General features: G+C 39.2%; 1 protein-coding gene across 1 annotated transcript in view; it reads right to left on the reverse strand.

The window, feature by feature from the left end:
- AK5 (adenylate kinase 5) overlaps positions 1 to 13,076 on the reverse strand; it is a 148,711-nt gene extending 135,635 nt beyond the window's left edge. Inside the window, exons 1-5 of the mRNA XM_019530609.1 lie at positions 13,017 to 13,076; positions 12,518 to 12,923; positions 10,587 to 10,754; positions 4,170 to 4,339; positions 3,946 to 4,059 (exon numbers count right to left, since the gene is read on the reverse strand). Of these exons, the coding sequence (XP_019386154.1) occupies positions 3,946 to 4,059; positions 4,170 to 4,339; positions 10,587 to 10,754; positions 12,518 to 12,923; positions 13,017 to 13,076 (918 nt within the window). The remainder of the gene's footprint in view (positions 1 to 3,945; positions 4,060 to 4,169; positions 4,340 to 10,586; positions 10,755 to 12,517; positions 12,924 to 13,016) is intronic.
- Between the last annotated feature and the right edge of the window lie 516 nt (positions 13,077 to 13,592).

Consider the following 13,592-nt stretch of genomic DNA (forward strand, 5'->3'; position numbering starts at 1 on the left):
CCTGGACACTGTCAACTGATCCAGATGTGGTTTACAGTTCAAAGTGTTCCAAAAATGTGGACAGATGCAGACTGTAACTCATATCATAGAGCAGCGGTTCTCAACCTTTTGCACCTTATGTCCCAGTTATGTAAGGTCAAAAAATCCTGGTCCCACCAGTCCCCCAGCAGCTGATCAAAGTATGCAAAAGTGAAATCAGAAGTCCCGCTGTGGCACTTCCAGTTTTGCTGCCATGACGCAAATCCCACCTAGAGGACCTTTGCATCCCACCAGTTGAGAAACCCTGTCATAGATGACCATCCCATAACTGGCATCTAAGCAGCTGATATTCTGACAACAAGAACGCTGAGCCTTGGCTTAGCCAGCTACATATATGCTAATAACAACATTAATGGAAGAATGAAAGTGGCAAATAACAGCAGGATTAAATCCTTAAAACCAAAGTGGCCTGAGCTATTGCTTAGTACTAAGCTCTTTTGAAAAACTCCTCGCTGAGGGCCTTCAGGAAGCCTTCTTGCTGCTCAGAGTAGCCTAGTGAAGAAACCTTGTTATTGCCAAAATTAGATAAACTAGGAGCCAGTTTATTATTCTGACTAATCTAATATGAGCAGATTTTTGTATAATTATACATCAGTTTCTTGTATACATGTAAATAATATGTGCCTCAATTCAAATTTAAAGGTTATCATGTCCTGTAGTATGATGGCATGGGGCAATGGCACGAACACTTTTCCTCCCATCTTACTAGTGTGTCTGGTGCTTATTGTTCCCCTAGATTTCTACATCTGTACTGAGAAAGAAATACTGAGAAACCACTGGTGCTGAAAATGAAACTGCCCATTATTGTAAAAACTCTGATTGGTGAATATATACTATATTTTAAAGCAGTCAGTGCGGTAAAGGTGATATCTTTCATCAGACCAACTATTCCTACTATATTTTGAAATCATTCTGCATAGCTAAGCTTTGGGAACATCCTATCTGTGAGAGACATTTGGAAGCAGCAACGTAATTGGGAAGTAAATGGGAAGCATCTCACAAAAATGGCTTTGGAACCCATACAAGTATTCTACTAACTGTAAAGGGATGACTAGTATTTATAACCAACGAGGCAGATGATGATGGTAATAACAAATACATAGTTCTTATTATTATTACTTTAATAGTAGATCTCAAAATGCTTTACATAGAAAGTCAGTTAAAAGAAAAAGGGGTGTGTGAAGTAGCTTAATGTGACCTGACTAGTTTTATAACTGGGAATTCTATAAGTTTCCACAGAAGTATATTCCGTTGCCTAATAGATCTTCTAGTTAAAAAGTATCTTGTGAGGGAATTTTGATTAAATATGTACAGCTTCATCTCATTTCTCCTTCTGTCACTTTTGGTTAATGAAAACAATTTTTCTCTTTCTCTTTAAATTATGAATGGCTTCTAGACACTGCCACTAAACAGGTTTTAACATTTATATATTGGAAAAACGTCAGAATCAAACCTTTAATTGAAGTCTATTATTGCAATAAGTTAATGCATGTAGGCAACCCGTGGCATGGGTGTCACAGCGTGGCATGTGAAGGCATTTTGCTTGGCATGCATATCTTAGGGCAGGTGCTAGGGAAGAGGCTGGGACTGTGCTGCCACAACATGGATTGGGTCCTTTGCAGTTCCCCCACCGTCTGCCCCTGGCATGCCAACATCTTACACAGTGAGGTTGTGGGTCAGCAACCAAAAATGTCGCCAACTCCTGAAGTAAGCCCTTTATAGCCATAAGGCTAGATTCAGATTGATAAACTAGGCCAAACATAGTGATCTACTCATTAGGTGCCTAAATTCATTCAGTGCCTATATTTTGATCTCTAGGCACCTACATTTCCATATATATATAGGAAAATCCCATTCTGAGAGGGTCTGTGTCTTACTTCTGCCTTAGCTCCACTGGAATCCAAATATGAGAAAGTGGTATAGAAACCCTGACAAGTCCCCAGAAGGGCCCAATGCAACTGTATTTAAAAATAGGATATTTGCATCCTACCATACGTTTCACAGATATACAGAGTACACAATGAGCCCCTGCATTCCCCAAGCTCTTCTTTGTGTAGAGGACAGTACCTTGCTATGGCCATCCTTCACTTCTACCTCTTTACAGATGTTTTTAGTGATTTCGGTCATAGTGGGTTAAAACCTATTCCACTTATTTGGTGCCTATATAATATTTAGGCATGTAAATATCTAAGGTGGACAGACGACTTCTTATGATTTAGTCTTCAGGCTAAAATGAAGGCATGTCACAACAGGAATGTTTTGTTCAGGGACTTGAGCAGGGCAGAATGGAATAGCATTAGATTTTAAGTGCAACTTAGATACCTAACAGGTGGAAAGATCTAGCTTATCCTGGACATTTTTTACACATGCAAGTGCACAACACCAGGTGCTCTGAAAAGAGCCTGGTGCCAAAACACTTGCAGTTGTATAAGCAGCAAAATGCACATCAGCGCTGAGTAAATGGCAGCGGCACACTTTTGAACTAAAATACATGGAGGTGCTTTAATTCAAAAGCGCACCACTGCCACTTTCTGTGCGCTGATGTGCATTTTGTCGCTTATACAATTGCATGAGGTGCAGCGCAGTTCACTTCAGCGTGCATGCGGGGAAGACTCGATTAATCGAGACTGCTTCGAAGCAGTGGATCTCTGGCACATCACAGGACAGAAAAGTAGATGTATAAATGCCCAAGGAAATTGGACCCACTATGTGGATGTTAAGTGAGATTTAAATGGTTTATAGGCCATAGGCAGTACTGTGTATTGGGTAATTGTTGGAGAAGGAATAATTTCCATAACTTAGTTCCCACCTGCTTCTCTACCCTCATCTCCTGTTATTCTACCCTTGCCAAGGACACAGTTGTAGAACCAAAAATGAGCTTTATAAAAGTGTCTACTGAAGAAGAAAACTGCGTCAAAAGATAAGTCTATATTTCTCTTCCTTTTTAGTTTTTACAATAATTAACTCTAACCACGATCTTCTCCTTTCTTAATTATGAGAAAATGTACCTGGCAGCCATCAACTATTTTTCATAATAACTATTTTGTCAGTTTTCCTTAATTTGCTGAATTCAATTTTCTGAACTCTACACAGAACCATACCTTATAAAAGAGCAATAATAAAATGCCTCATTAGTCTGCTTTCTTTTGTTACTTCTATCTAGGCAATGCCAACTTAGAATTCAGAGTGCAGAAATGATAATTAGTGCTTTAGAGACTGTGGAGCACTCTGAAATATTTTGCTTGAAGGGGACTCTAGAAATTCAACTCTGAATTGTAATCTTTGCTTGTGGCCATAACAGAATACAGTTACAGTTTACTCTTAAAGCTTTGTTGTTATTATAAGCAAAACTAGCAAGGTTAACAGGCAGCTACTTCTAAAAAAAAAAAAAGGATGACCATTTTTTTTTTATCTAAGTGGGCTCACAAAAATACATTCAGTTTTAATGCTAGCTTTTGTTCCAGTCTTTTCAGCACCTCACAATAAAGTCAAGACCATTTCTCCTTTATTGTGAAAAAATGCACTGTCTAAAATGTGTTCTTTTTAATGAACATTTAAAATGTACAATTAAATATTAAAGGACAACTCTTTTCCCTTCCTAAATTATTAATGTATGAAAAATATTAGTTGTTAGGCTAAATTTGTTTTTCCTCCTTGATCTTGGGAAGATTTCTATTACAGAAGCAGGAGGTTAGAATACTATCACACTGTCATTTTACAGAATACTTGCTCTTCGTGCTCTACGGCCTTTTGTCAACCTGTAATTATGCCTTTGCAAAGATTTAAAGAGTAATGCTCAGTTAAGAACGACATTTGGTCATTTGGGGAATCTGTGTGTTAATTTCAAGAGGCTTAACACTCATTTGATATACATAAATTAGTTTAAGAATAAAAACTCTCTCTTACCTGGTCCTCAAATGAGATCGCCTGGGCAACATCTCTTGGAAATCCATCAATAACAATACCTTCTTCATCAGGGATCTGCATTAATCTCTGCTTTATCTCAGTTATAGTTGTTTCCTTTTATAGAGAGAAATAGTTGACAAATCATCTTTGGTTAAAACCAAACAAACAAAAAAGAAGCTTTACCCAATAAATATCAAATCAAGATACTCTTAATACTGCTGTACCTGTGGGGCCAGTTCTCCAGTGGTAATTATTTTAGCAATTAGGCTCCATTTTCTATTGCTGCTTGTGTTATGGATCTTCTTCCTTAATAATTCACCAACTGATATGTATTCAAATCCATAACGTTCTGCTATTTTCAGACTTTGTGTTCCTTTCCCACTTCCTGGGCCACCTATTGTTAAATATAAGCAGAAAAAATAACTTTCATTTGGTATGCTAAATTCACTTTGAAACCATTGCCACCAGTATCAGTGTTCCAAGCTACTATCCAATTGAGATCTGTAGCTGTCTTGTGATTAGAAGTTTCTACAAAGTCAAAATAAGTGGATCTATTCCAGGACTCAGAGCAAAGTTTTTTTCAAAAATGTCTATCTGAGGGGAAAAAAAGATGTTTTCTCTTTTGGGGTCAGACTCTCCATTTATTTACCTCTCTTCTGCTAGTACTAAAGTGGACTTAGTCCTGAGTTATACTAGCATAGGAAAGAAAAACAGCAGATCACTTATGGTATGAGAAGCGATCACTATATGAAACCAATGAAGAGTCAGATATTCTGATATCTTTGGAGAGTAAGGCAATATTTTGTCTTTAAATGGACCCCATTGAAGTCAGTGGAATTACCCAAGAAATATGCCTATGAAAATTTCTTTCTAAATACATCTGAGGAATTTGTGCAGTTCCTAAAAATGATAATGTTAAATAACTATATCTTGGTACTTGCAACAACTTTCTGTCAAAAAACATACACTTTAGATCCACTGAAAAATTAAGAGTTACTCAAAACTGGTTTTACCCCTCTTCAGGAACACAATACAGTTAAAGCAACTATTTGTATCTAATATGATGGATAAAATAAATTAGTTCCTAGGAATAGCATATTACTGCCTTATATTTTCCAAATTAGTCCCATATTTATTGAGGATTTATTAAATTAACAAAGACTTCTGTGAAAGATCCTTCTTCTTGTATGCTAGTGTGGCTAAGTCTTAGAAAGCTATTGCCAGTTTTAGAATATTAGATGTCGTCATAGAAAACACTAGGGAACTTGATGGAGCGAATTAAGTCTGACGAAGGCTGGCAGAACATTGTTCTGTTTATACCAATGGATAATTAACAAGTGATTTTGTGTGTCTTATTATGACTTGTCATTGTTTTTACTGGTACTAGTCCCTGGATTGGGTGAGTTGGGAATAAAAAGGGGGATAGTGGTGGAAGTTCTTTAAAAGAAAGTTTTTATAACTTAGCATTAAAGCACTTCAAGATGCTTAAAGATACAGAACAGCCAGGAAGGAACAGTCAATTCAATTCAATATCCTTTAACTTGGGGAATGAAAAATATCTTGAAATTGCTGCAATAGACCAATAATGACTAGACAAAATAAGTATTAATAATTATATCTGGTATAGAAAGAGATAAATGAAGCAGTTTGTCATATTCCATCAAAACTGCAAAAGATAACAAAAAAGAGAGAGCTACTGCTTGGAAAAATATAATCTTTACATGTAAAATTACAGAATTGCTGAAGAAGTCAGTACAGTCCTCTGCACTGAAGCAGTTTTCACACTGCTCTTCAGGGAAAGCTTTCCTTTGCAATTAAACACAGCAAAACAGAAATGAACAATATACAGTTCATTTCAGCAGAAAAAAAAATCACAATTAGTGATCATATGTTCACAAGTATCACCTATATTAAGCGAGTTTTTGTCAATCAGAAAATGCTTCCCCCCAGTACTAAGCTTTCATTTATGATAAAATGGAGAAATTTATGGAATAAAATAGGGGAAAAGGGATAGGACAAAATTATTTCCAATGGGAAACAATTATTAATTTTACTTTTTCCGTGTACCTTTGAAGCTCTGATGCTCCAAGTTCCTTCATTTATTACTTCAGTTGACAAGTAAGGCTGTGCGAAATTTCACCGGGTGTTTTGTTTCAATGCTGTTTTGACTCGTTTCGAGCTCAAAACAGCAAAATCAAAGTGACATGAAAGGTTTTGAAGCAGCTTCAAAATGAAAAGGGCGCTCAAAACATTTTGAGTTTCAAAGCTGGGCTTGCTTCCAGGGAAACAGAAACTAAGGTGAGGGAGTGGGGAGAGGGGGGAAGACTGTTCTCATATTGACATGTGTGGCTGGCCAGTGTCTGTGATCCTTCCCTGAGGTCCCTTCCAATCCCAGTGCTCTGGGGGAGGGAGAGAAAAACAGCTGCACTTTAACACCCACACAGTCACACATCACAAGTTTTGCTTGTAAGCAGCTTGAGGTGCAGTTTCCCAGAAACCCCTGCACCTATCCCGTTGAAACTTGGAAGGCTTCATGGCCTCAGAAGGGGCTACTATCCCTGCATGATTCATCTGAATCAGGCAAGAAATGACAAAGTTATAGGCAGTTTCATGCTTCCCCATTATAGTTGATGGGCAAAATGTGGAAACAGTGTTGAAACAGCGAAACAGTTTCGATGAAATGGAACAGAACTCGAAATGAAACACTGTCCCATCTACACAGCGAAATGGAAGTCAAAATGAAATGGTGAATCGCACAGCCCTATTGACAAAGGTGTTCATAAGGAGAGAGGCTACTTTTTTAAAATTATTTTTGTCTGAAGATTATATGTTACTAAAGAGAAATGTATGCTTATTTAAGGTATCTCTTAGAGCATATCTAGATGAGGGAGATATATTGTTTTAAAGAATATATTAGATTACTGGTTTCAACTGTGACTGGTCTACACAGAAAAGTGCACTGGTTTAGCTGTTATTTTTAGCCATCTTCACACATGAACTGTCTCAGGTTAAATTTAGTTGATATTGTTTAACATGCAAGATAAAAGCAGATATGAATCAGATTTCCACCAGAGCTAAATTAACAGATTTTAAAAGATGTTAATTTAAAAACATCTTTAAAAGATGTTAGCTTGTTGCAGTCAAATTCCATTCAGCTCCATCCTTCGGACCTTGACTAGAGCAGGACAATAAGGATGCATTCCCATGAGCATGCACATGCGATTGTCCTGGTACAAATAGCAGCAGCACATATATTTGTGGTGCTGCTACTTGTCTTTCAGCATGCCAGTGGCGCATGGCAAATTGCCTTGGGTGGAGTAGGGGAGGCTGGGACCAGCACCTGGGCTGGCCCCAGCAGTCTTACTTGGGGTCCTGGGGGCCTCCTGGGCCTGCAGTGGCAGCAATCCAGGTGCGTGGAGCCTGGCCAGCAGCCAGAGTGTGGCTCTGGCCAGCCAGGCTCTAATTTCAGGTAATGCACGCTGCTACCACATATACTATGCCACTTTTTTATGTGTGTGTTTTTATTAGATACTGGGATTTCCCAGTGTCTAATTTTGCCCCTGCACTGCAAATATGTAGTGTGGCAAGCAGATTAACATGTACCACATGAATTTTGTGGTACCTCAAAACCTTTTGAGATTTTGTGGCACCGCAAACAGCACATTCCCGATTATGGGGATTGGGACAGATGTTCTTTTTATAATATAGCATTTTCCAAACGTTTGGGGTTTATACCCTGATGCAGTAAAGTTGGTAAAGTCATCCACTTCAGTTGTCAAAGTTTGTTTGATGCTTTTGTGTATGTGCAGCATTTGTGATTCGCACACATATGGAGAGTTGCACCCACTCCAGGAACCTTTCACCCTTCCTACCAAGGGTGCATACCCCACAACTTGAGAAATGCTGTTAGAAAGTATTAACTAAAATGCTTTAATTCAGTATTGTTTAAAAACATGTTAGCACCATAGTGCTGATCACAGTTAGTAAAGATGTTTTTAAAGATGCTGAATCCAGTCTGCACCAGTGAATAAAAATGTGTTAGTTGAAAAATGGTAGTAGACACATTTTAAACCACAATTTATTTTCTAGTATAATAGAATCTTGGAGAGGAAAGTTCCACTGAGTCAGATGCTTGGTTTCTGGCTGGTTCCATCTGATTTTTCTAAAATCCAATAGTACGGTGAATTGTTTGTATCTTTACCTGTTAAAGATTTTTGTAAAAATAGAAAAGAAAGAGGGAACCCACTTTTATAATTATCTTTCACATTAAACCCAGCTAGCTAACTACAAAGATGAGACAATATAAAAGACTTGGTGGAATCAATAAAGAAATCCCAGGATAAAGAATTATGAATTAACCGTTCACCAAATATGTGTATGAGGATGACTCTCTTATCCATTTAGTTCCAGCTGTTAATGCAACTAATAATGTATTTAAGGTTAGGCATGCATTCAAGTTTCTTACTGGACCGAGGCTTGAAATAGTGTTTTATGCAAACTGAAAGTTATGCAATACATATTTTTGTCCAGTATTTCTGTACTCTAGAAATATTGCTGTTTCTACAGCTGATTATTAATGAACAAAGACATTTTGTATTCCATTCTTTTTTTTTCTTATTCAACATGTTTATTATTATTTTTACTCTGCCATTCATGCTAAGTTTAATTTTAGAATTAACTTTCTCAGTATACTTTGAGTAATGTACAAAATTTAAAAACAATTGTCAAACTCCTCGTGCTGAAGCATCTTCAGTTCATGTTATGGGACAGATAGCTGCACAGTTCAGTTTAGGAGTAATTCAGTCAAATGGCTGAAACAGGTTTTGTTGGATGCTTGCATAATTCCCTGCATAGGTTGGAAACAGGATGATAGTCACAACCCCCAAGCTCTGCTCACCACTGGCTCACACTGGGTGCATCTACATATGCGCTTAACTGCGCAGTAGACTAATGTGCTGCAGTGTAAAGCATCACACTCTGTACATGCAACACTATTAGATCACAGCAAATTAACTCCCACTGCTGTAAGATAGTACTGTCAAGTACTGTCAAGGACAGTGCTATCTTATGATGGCAAAAATAACTGCATCTAAATGCATGTGTAAATGCTGATGCAGGCATAAATTGCGCTGAGTCACGTCAGGCAGCAGGGCGCCAGACCCCTGCTTGCTACCTAGCCACATAGCTCTGCTTTTTGGGCATTCTTGTGCTCCAGCCAGCCCCTCTGACTGCAACCTAGAGGCCAGGGCTGACCCTGGAGCCTGCTGCCAGCCTAGGACTGCTCCACTCTGCTCCACTCTGGCTCAAACTGTTGGAGTTCCAGGCACACGTGTAGATGCTGTGCCAGGGAGCCATTAACCCTGGCACGAACTGCACCAGAGTTTGTCATGCTACAGTAACTGAATCTGTAGATGTACCCACTGAATACAACTAACCCACTGCCACTCTGTACATTTTGGTTACATCTAATCCTTATTCATTGTCTCAATGCCATGGAAGCATGTTGATTTTAATGCACAAATGTCTTTTACAGTCACAAGAAGGGAGCTAGTTTTATCCCCTTTGGAAATACAAGCTAACTCCTTATTAAAACATAATGAATGAAAGGCAAGAGTTACTTCTCCATCTAATTAAAATTAAATTGCTCAAACGGCCCAGGATTTTACCTTGTGTTTGTTTTAGAAAGAAATGCAGACAGGATGAAAAAATCCTATTGTTTACCAGGCCCATGAGCTGTGTGAACCAATAACTATGAAAATGTGTTGCCTTTTCTTTCATGTATATTGCACCTTTACATCTCTATGAATTTACCTGGACTACAGACTATAATAGACACTTTTCAGAATTCTTGCAGCATATCACAGAGAAAAATATGCACTGTTTTCTCTTAGGAAAGCTCTATCTTCTGTTCCTTAATATAAAATAAGTCCTCACAGATTGAAAATCTGATTTTTTAGTATCTTGCACCTTGTATAGTCATTTATACTTATGATAAGGTAAAGTGGCAGGTGTAAAAACCTAACAAAATATTTGTGAGTAGAGAACTCTGACTTGGTGGCATCCTACACACATTTTCCACACAATATTAGTTATTAGAGGTATAGAACAATGTCAATTATCAAGTCCTGATGTGACATGCAGAAATCAGGCATTCTTACTACATGCAAATATACACAGGTGACAAATAACCTAACCCAGAAAACTGAAATGCAAATACTTCTTGCCCAGCAGGTCAACTATTTATCTGAACTTACATTGGAGGTGTTTTAGTGACGTGCATATTAGTGTGATGTTGGAATTTATCAAAGTAGTTGGCTAACAAGATACACTTTCACTCAAGTTGGATGTGCTGACCAATCAACTGATTGAGGAGTTTAAGTGCAGGTCACGTCAGATCAATATTTTCTTGCTGTGGGATATAGTTAATTTAATTTGAAAGAAAACTCCTTTTCTGCAGACAACTCTATTTTCTTATCTGGCCATCATACCCGAGACTGAGACTGCCACTGAATCACGTTTCCCCCTTCAAATCTTAATAATGTTTATTATATTAAAATACTGTAGGATTACATATCAATATCAGGGCAAAGGGAAAAATAATGAGAGCTAGTAAAAAATTGACACTCATTTTGCCTTCATACCTATGACAAGGATGATTTTTGGTCGAGGTCTTGTAGGATCAAATACCTCATACTCCTCAATTAACTCAGCAGTTTCAGAGAGATCTGTGTCACTTTCTATGGAGAACTGATGGATGGGAGGGAGTCGATCATAGCGTCGATAAGGAAAATTAGGATTGTCAGGCATCACTGTAAAAAAGTCAGGTAAACTGAGAATGGTGTAATAAATAGCAAAGTCTAAATCACGTATATACATTTTTATTAAATGAGGATGAAACAAGTTTAGAATTACAACATGTCACAAATAAATATAATGGAAACAACATTTCTTTAACGTTTTGAATGCATATTACTTCCTGAATTTGGTATTCATGCCTCTATTCAGCTGGTTTATTCAGTTTAAAACCACAAGTTTTCATATTATAACTTCCCTTTGATATCCATTTAAATTGACACGCTTCCATTTGTGGTAAATAACCTTTTGTTCTCCAATGGAAGTCTAACCTCCAACAGCAAGGCTTAAATTCTGAGGGGATGGCCTGCATATCCTCTGGGCCTCATGATTTTAAGAGTAGTATCTCCGATGGTGCATGTTGCATACAGAGATCAGATGGTATTCTTGATTCATTAATTTAGTGAAATGCTGGCTGGACAGCAGGAATAACTATGGCAACTGGAAGAGTAGCTAATTACTCATCATTAATGTTACAAATATAGGAAGCGCATGGGCTAATGTGACATTTATGTAGATTTAGTGAGAAGCACCAGTTGTAATTAATTTCTTCACGTATTAGCAAATTCATATGTAACACTGATTAATAAATGGCTCAGAAAATAAAGTGACAGAACCTTAGCTGGCACAAATCCTTTCAAATCAATGAGTATGGAGTGCATAAGGACTTACCTAAATATCTGTGTAATAGGATCCTGGAGGGAATCCACTTCTATATGATTCAAGATTCAATGATGCAAGGTTAAATTATGTCTGTCTGGACATGTCTACATGAGACACTAACTGTGCAATAGCCTAATAACACTGCGCAGCCTATGCCAGGCAAAAACTGTGCTAATACACTACTGCACAGTAGTATTAGGCTTCTGCACAGTAAGTGTCTCTAAAAATCTGTGCACTGGTGCCACTGTGCAGTAGCATGAGTTACTGTGTATTGACTTAGTAGTTGGTTAACAAAGTGCTAAACTTAATGCGCAGTAACTACAGCCCATTAATGAATGTGTAGACATGCCCTTTTGCACAGCTGTATGAAAGAAGATGCAGGGAAAGCCCTCTTCTACCAGGTGGAATATCCACACAGCACACATTCAGCATTTAGCTGCAGGGTGATGGTAGCCAACTACAGCATGTTCAGAAGTGCTGGAGCTGTGGAAATGGAAGGTGAAAAAACAGCACCATACTTACACTTACAGAGTAAGCCCTAGGTGCACCTTTTCTGAAGTCTTAGCAAAGGTTGCATTCATTCTAGAGCACTTCCCCCAACACCTGTTGCATTGTTATGTCCATCAAGGACATAGCAGCTCCAGGCCCCACTGCTTGAATTAATGCGTCTCTTCCTCCTTTCCCCTCTGCTTCATGGGAGTCACAATTTTTTTTGTGGATGGCCTTTTACTCTATAAAACCACCAAAAAAGGCCCCAAAACATGAAACCCAAGGAAATAAACAAAACCCCTTGAAAGGAGTTTTAAAACAATGAAGGGGGGAGGGGTTGGCCATTTCAAGACTGGTTGTCTATGAGTTACTTGTACATTTGTATAAATAACTTGGAGTGTGAATATTTTTAGACCTATAATTTTTTCCCTGTGGACATGAAGTGTAACATCTCATTTGTCACTGAGCTACAAAGTAACTTATTTACTCATACAATTTTAGCAGCAATAATGAAACTGTCTAATATTATGTTGAAATATAAAATGTTCAGCTGAAGGTTATACGTTACCATTTCTAAAAAAGGATCTTCTGGATTGCCCTCCGTTGAGCGGGGGTAGTGTCCTCTTCTCTTGACTAACAAAAGTGTCCCATTTCACTTTCTCTGATCCTCCCAGTTCTTTCACTTTCTGTAAACAGCTTTCCAAAAATTCTATGGGGTCATCGGGTTTGTAACAGATCAGTCCATTCAGCAAACTCTGAAACAATATCCAAGAGTGAAGTATAAAGCAAAGACTACCAAAGAAGACAGAAACCGGCACCCTGAATTTAATATGATTGCATGCCGTGCCTCCACACCCAAAAACTCCAGTGGAGCCCAGGCTTGGGGCATGCGAGGAACGCAGGACTGTTGATGTCACACATATTACTTGGAATATGAGGCTTTCAGATATGGCTTTATTTCTGTCCAGTAGCAACTAAAAGAAAAGCTGTAAAGAGTATCGAGTTTGTCTTAATCTTTTCTAGAACTACATCCCTGGTTGACAAACCAGATTAACCCCAAAGCTTACGCTGTCTACTTTGCTGCTTAGTTCCACAAAATGCATCGTTTTCTGAAAGACCACGGCCATCTTGCTCATGGGAATGCACTAGTTATGGGAGACAACATGTTTTAAGCACTCTTTCTTCACTGGCGTGGTCTTGAGAGCTGTCACCCAGCAGGTGATAGGAGCTTGACATCTTTTAGGCGCTTCTGGGAATAAACGGACCATTGAGGTCCGGTCGCTTGGAAGTTCCCCTCCCACAAGATGTCTGCATGACAGCAGTGCACGGATCAGTGGGGAGGAGGCAAGGTCAACAAAAACGGTGCCCCCCGCCCCTCCGGTGCAGCCGGGCAAAGGCTGGCGGGCTCCCGGGGGCTGTGTCCCAGGCTGACAGGCGCTTGTAGGCGAGCGGGACGCGCTGCGGGGCCCTTGCCATGCTCTTCAGCTTCCCCCCGGCTGGGAGCCGCTGTCCCCCGCGGCCAGCCCCAGCCCCAGCCCCAGCCCCTGCTCCGGGGCGTCTCCCGACCACGGCGCCCGTGCTACAGCGACCACACCGCCGCCGCGGCTGTCCCCGGGCACGGAGCGGGCGGCACGGGCCAGCCC

Source organism: Crocodylus porosus, unplaced genomic scaffold, assembly GCF_001723895.1.
Source record: "Crocodylus porosus isolate Cpor-Errol unplaced genomic scaffold, CroPor_comp1, whole genome shotgun sequence".
Taxonomy (NCBI): domain Eukaryota; kingdom Metazoa; phylum Chordata; order Crocodylia; family Crocodylidae; genus Crocodylus; species Crocodylus porosus.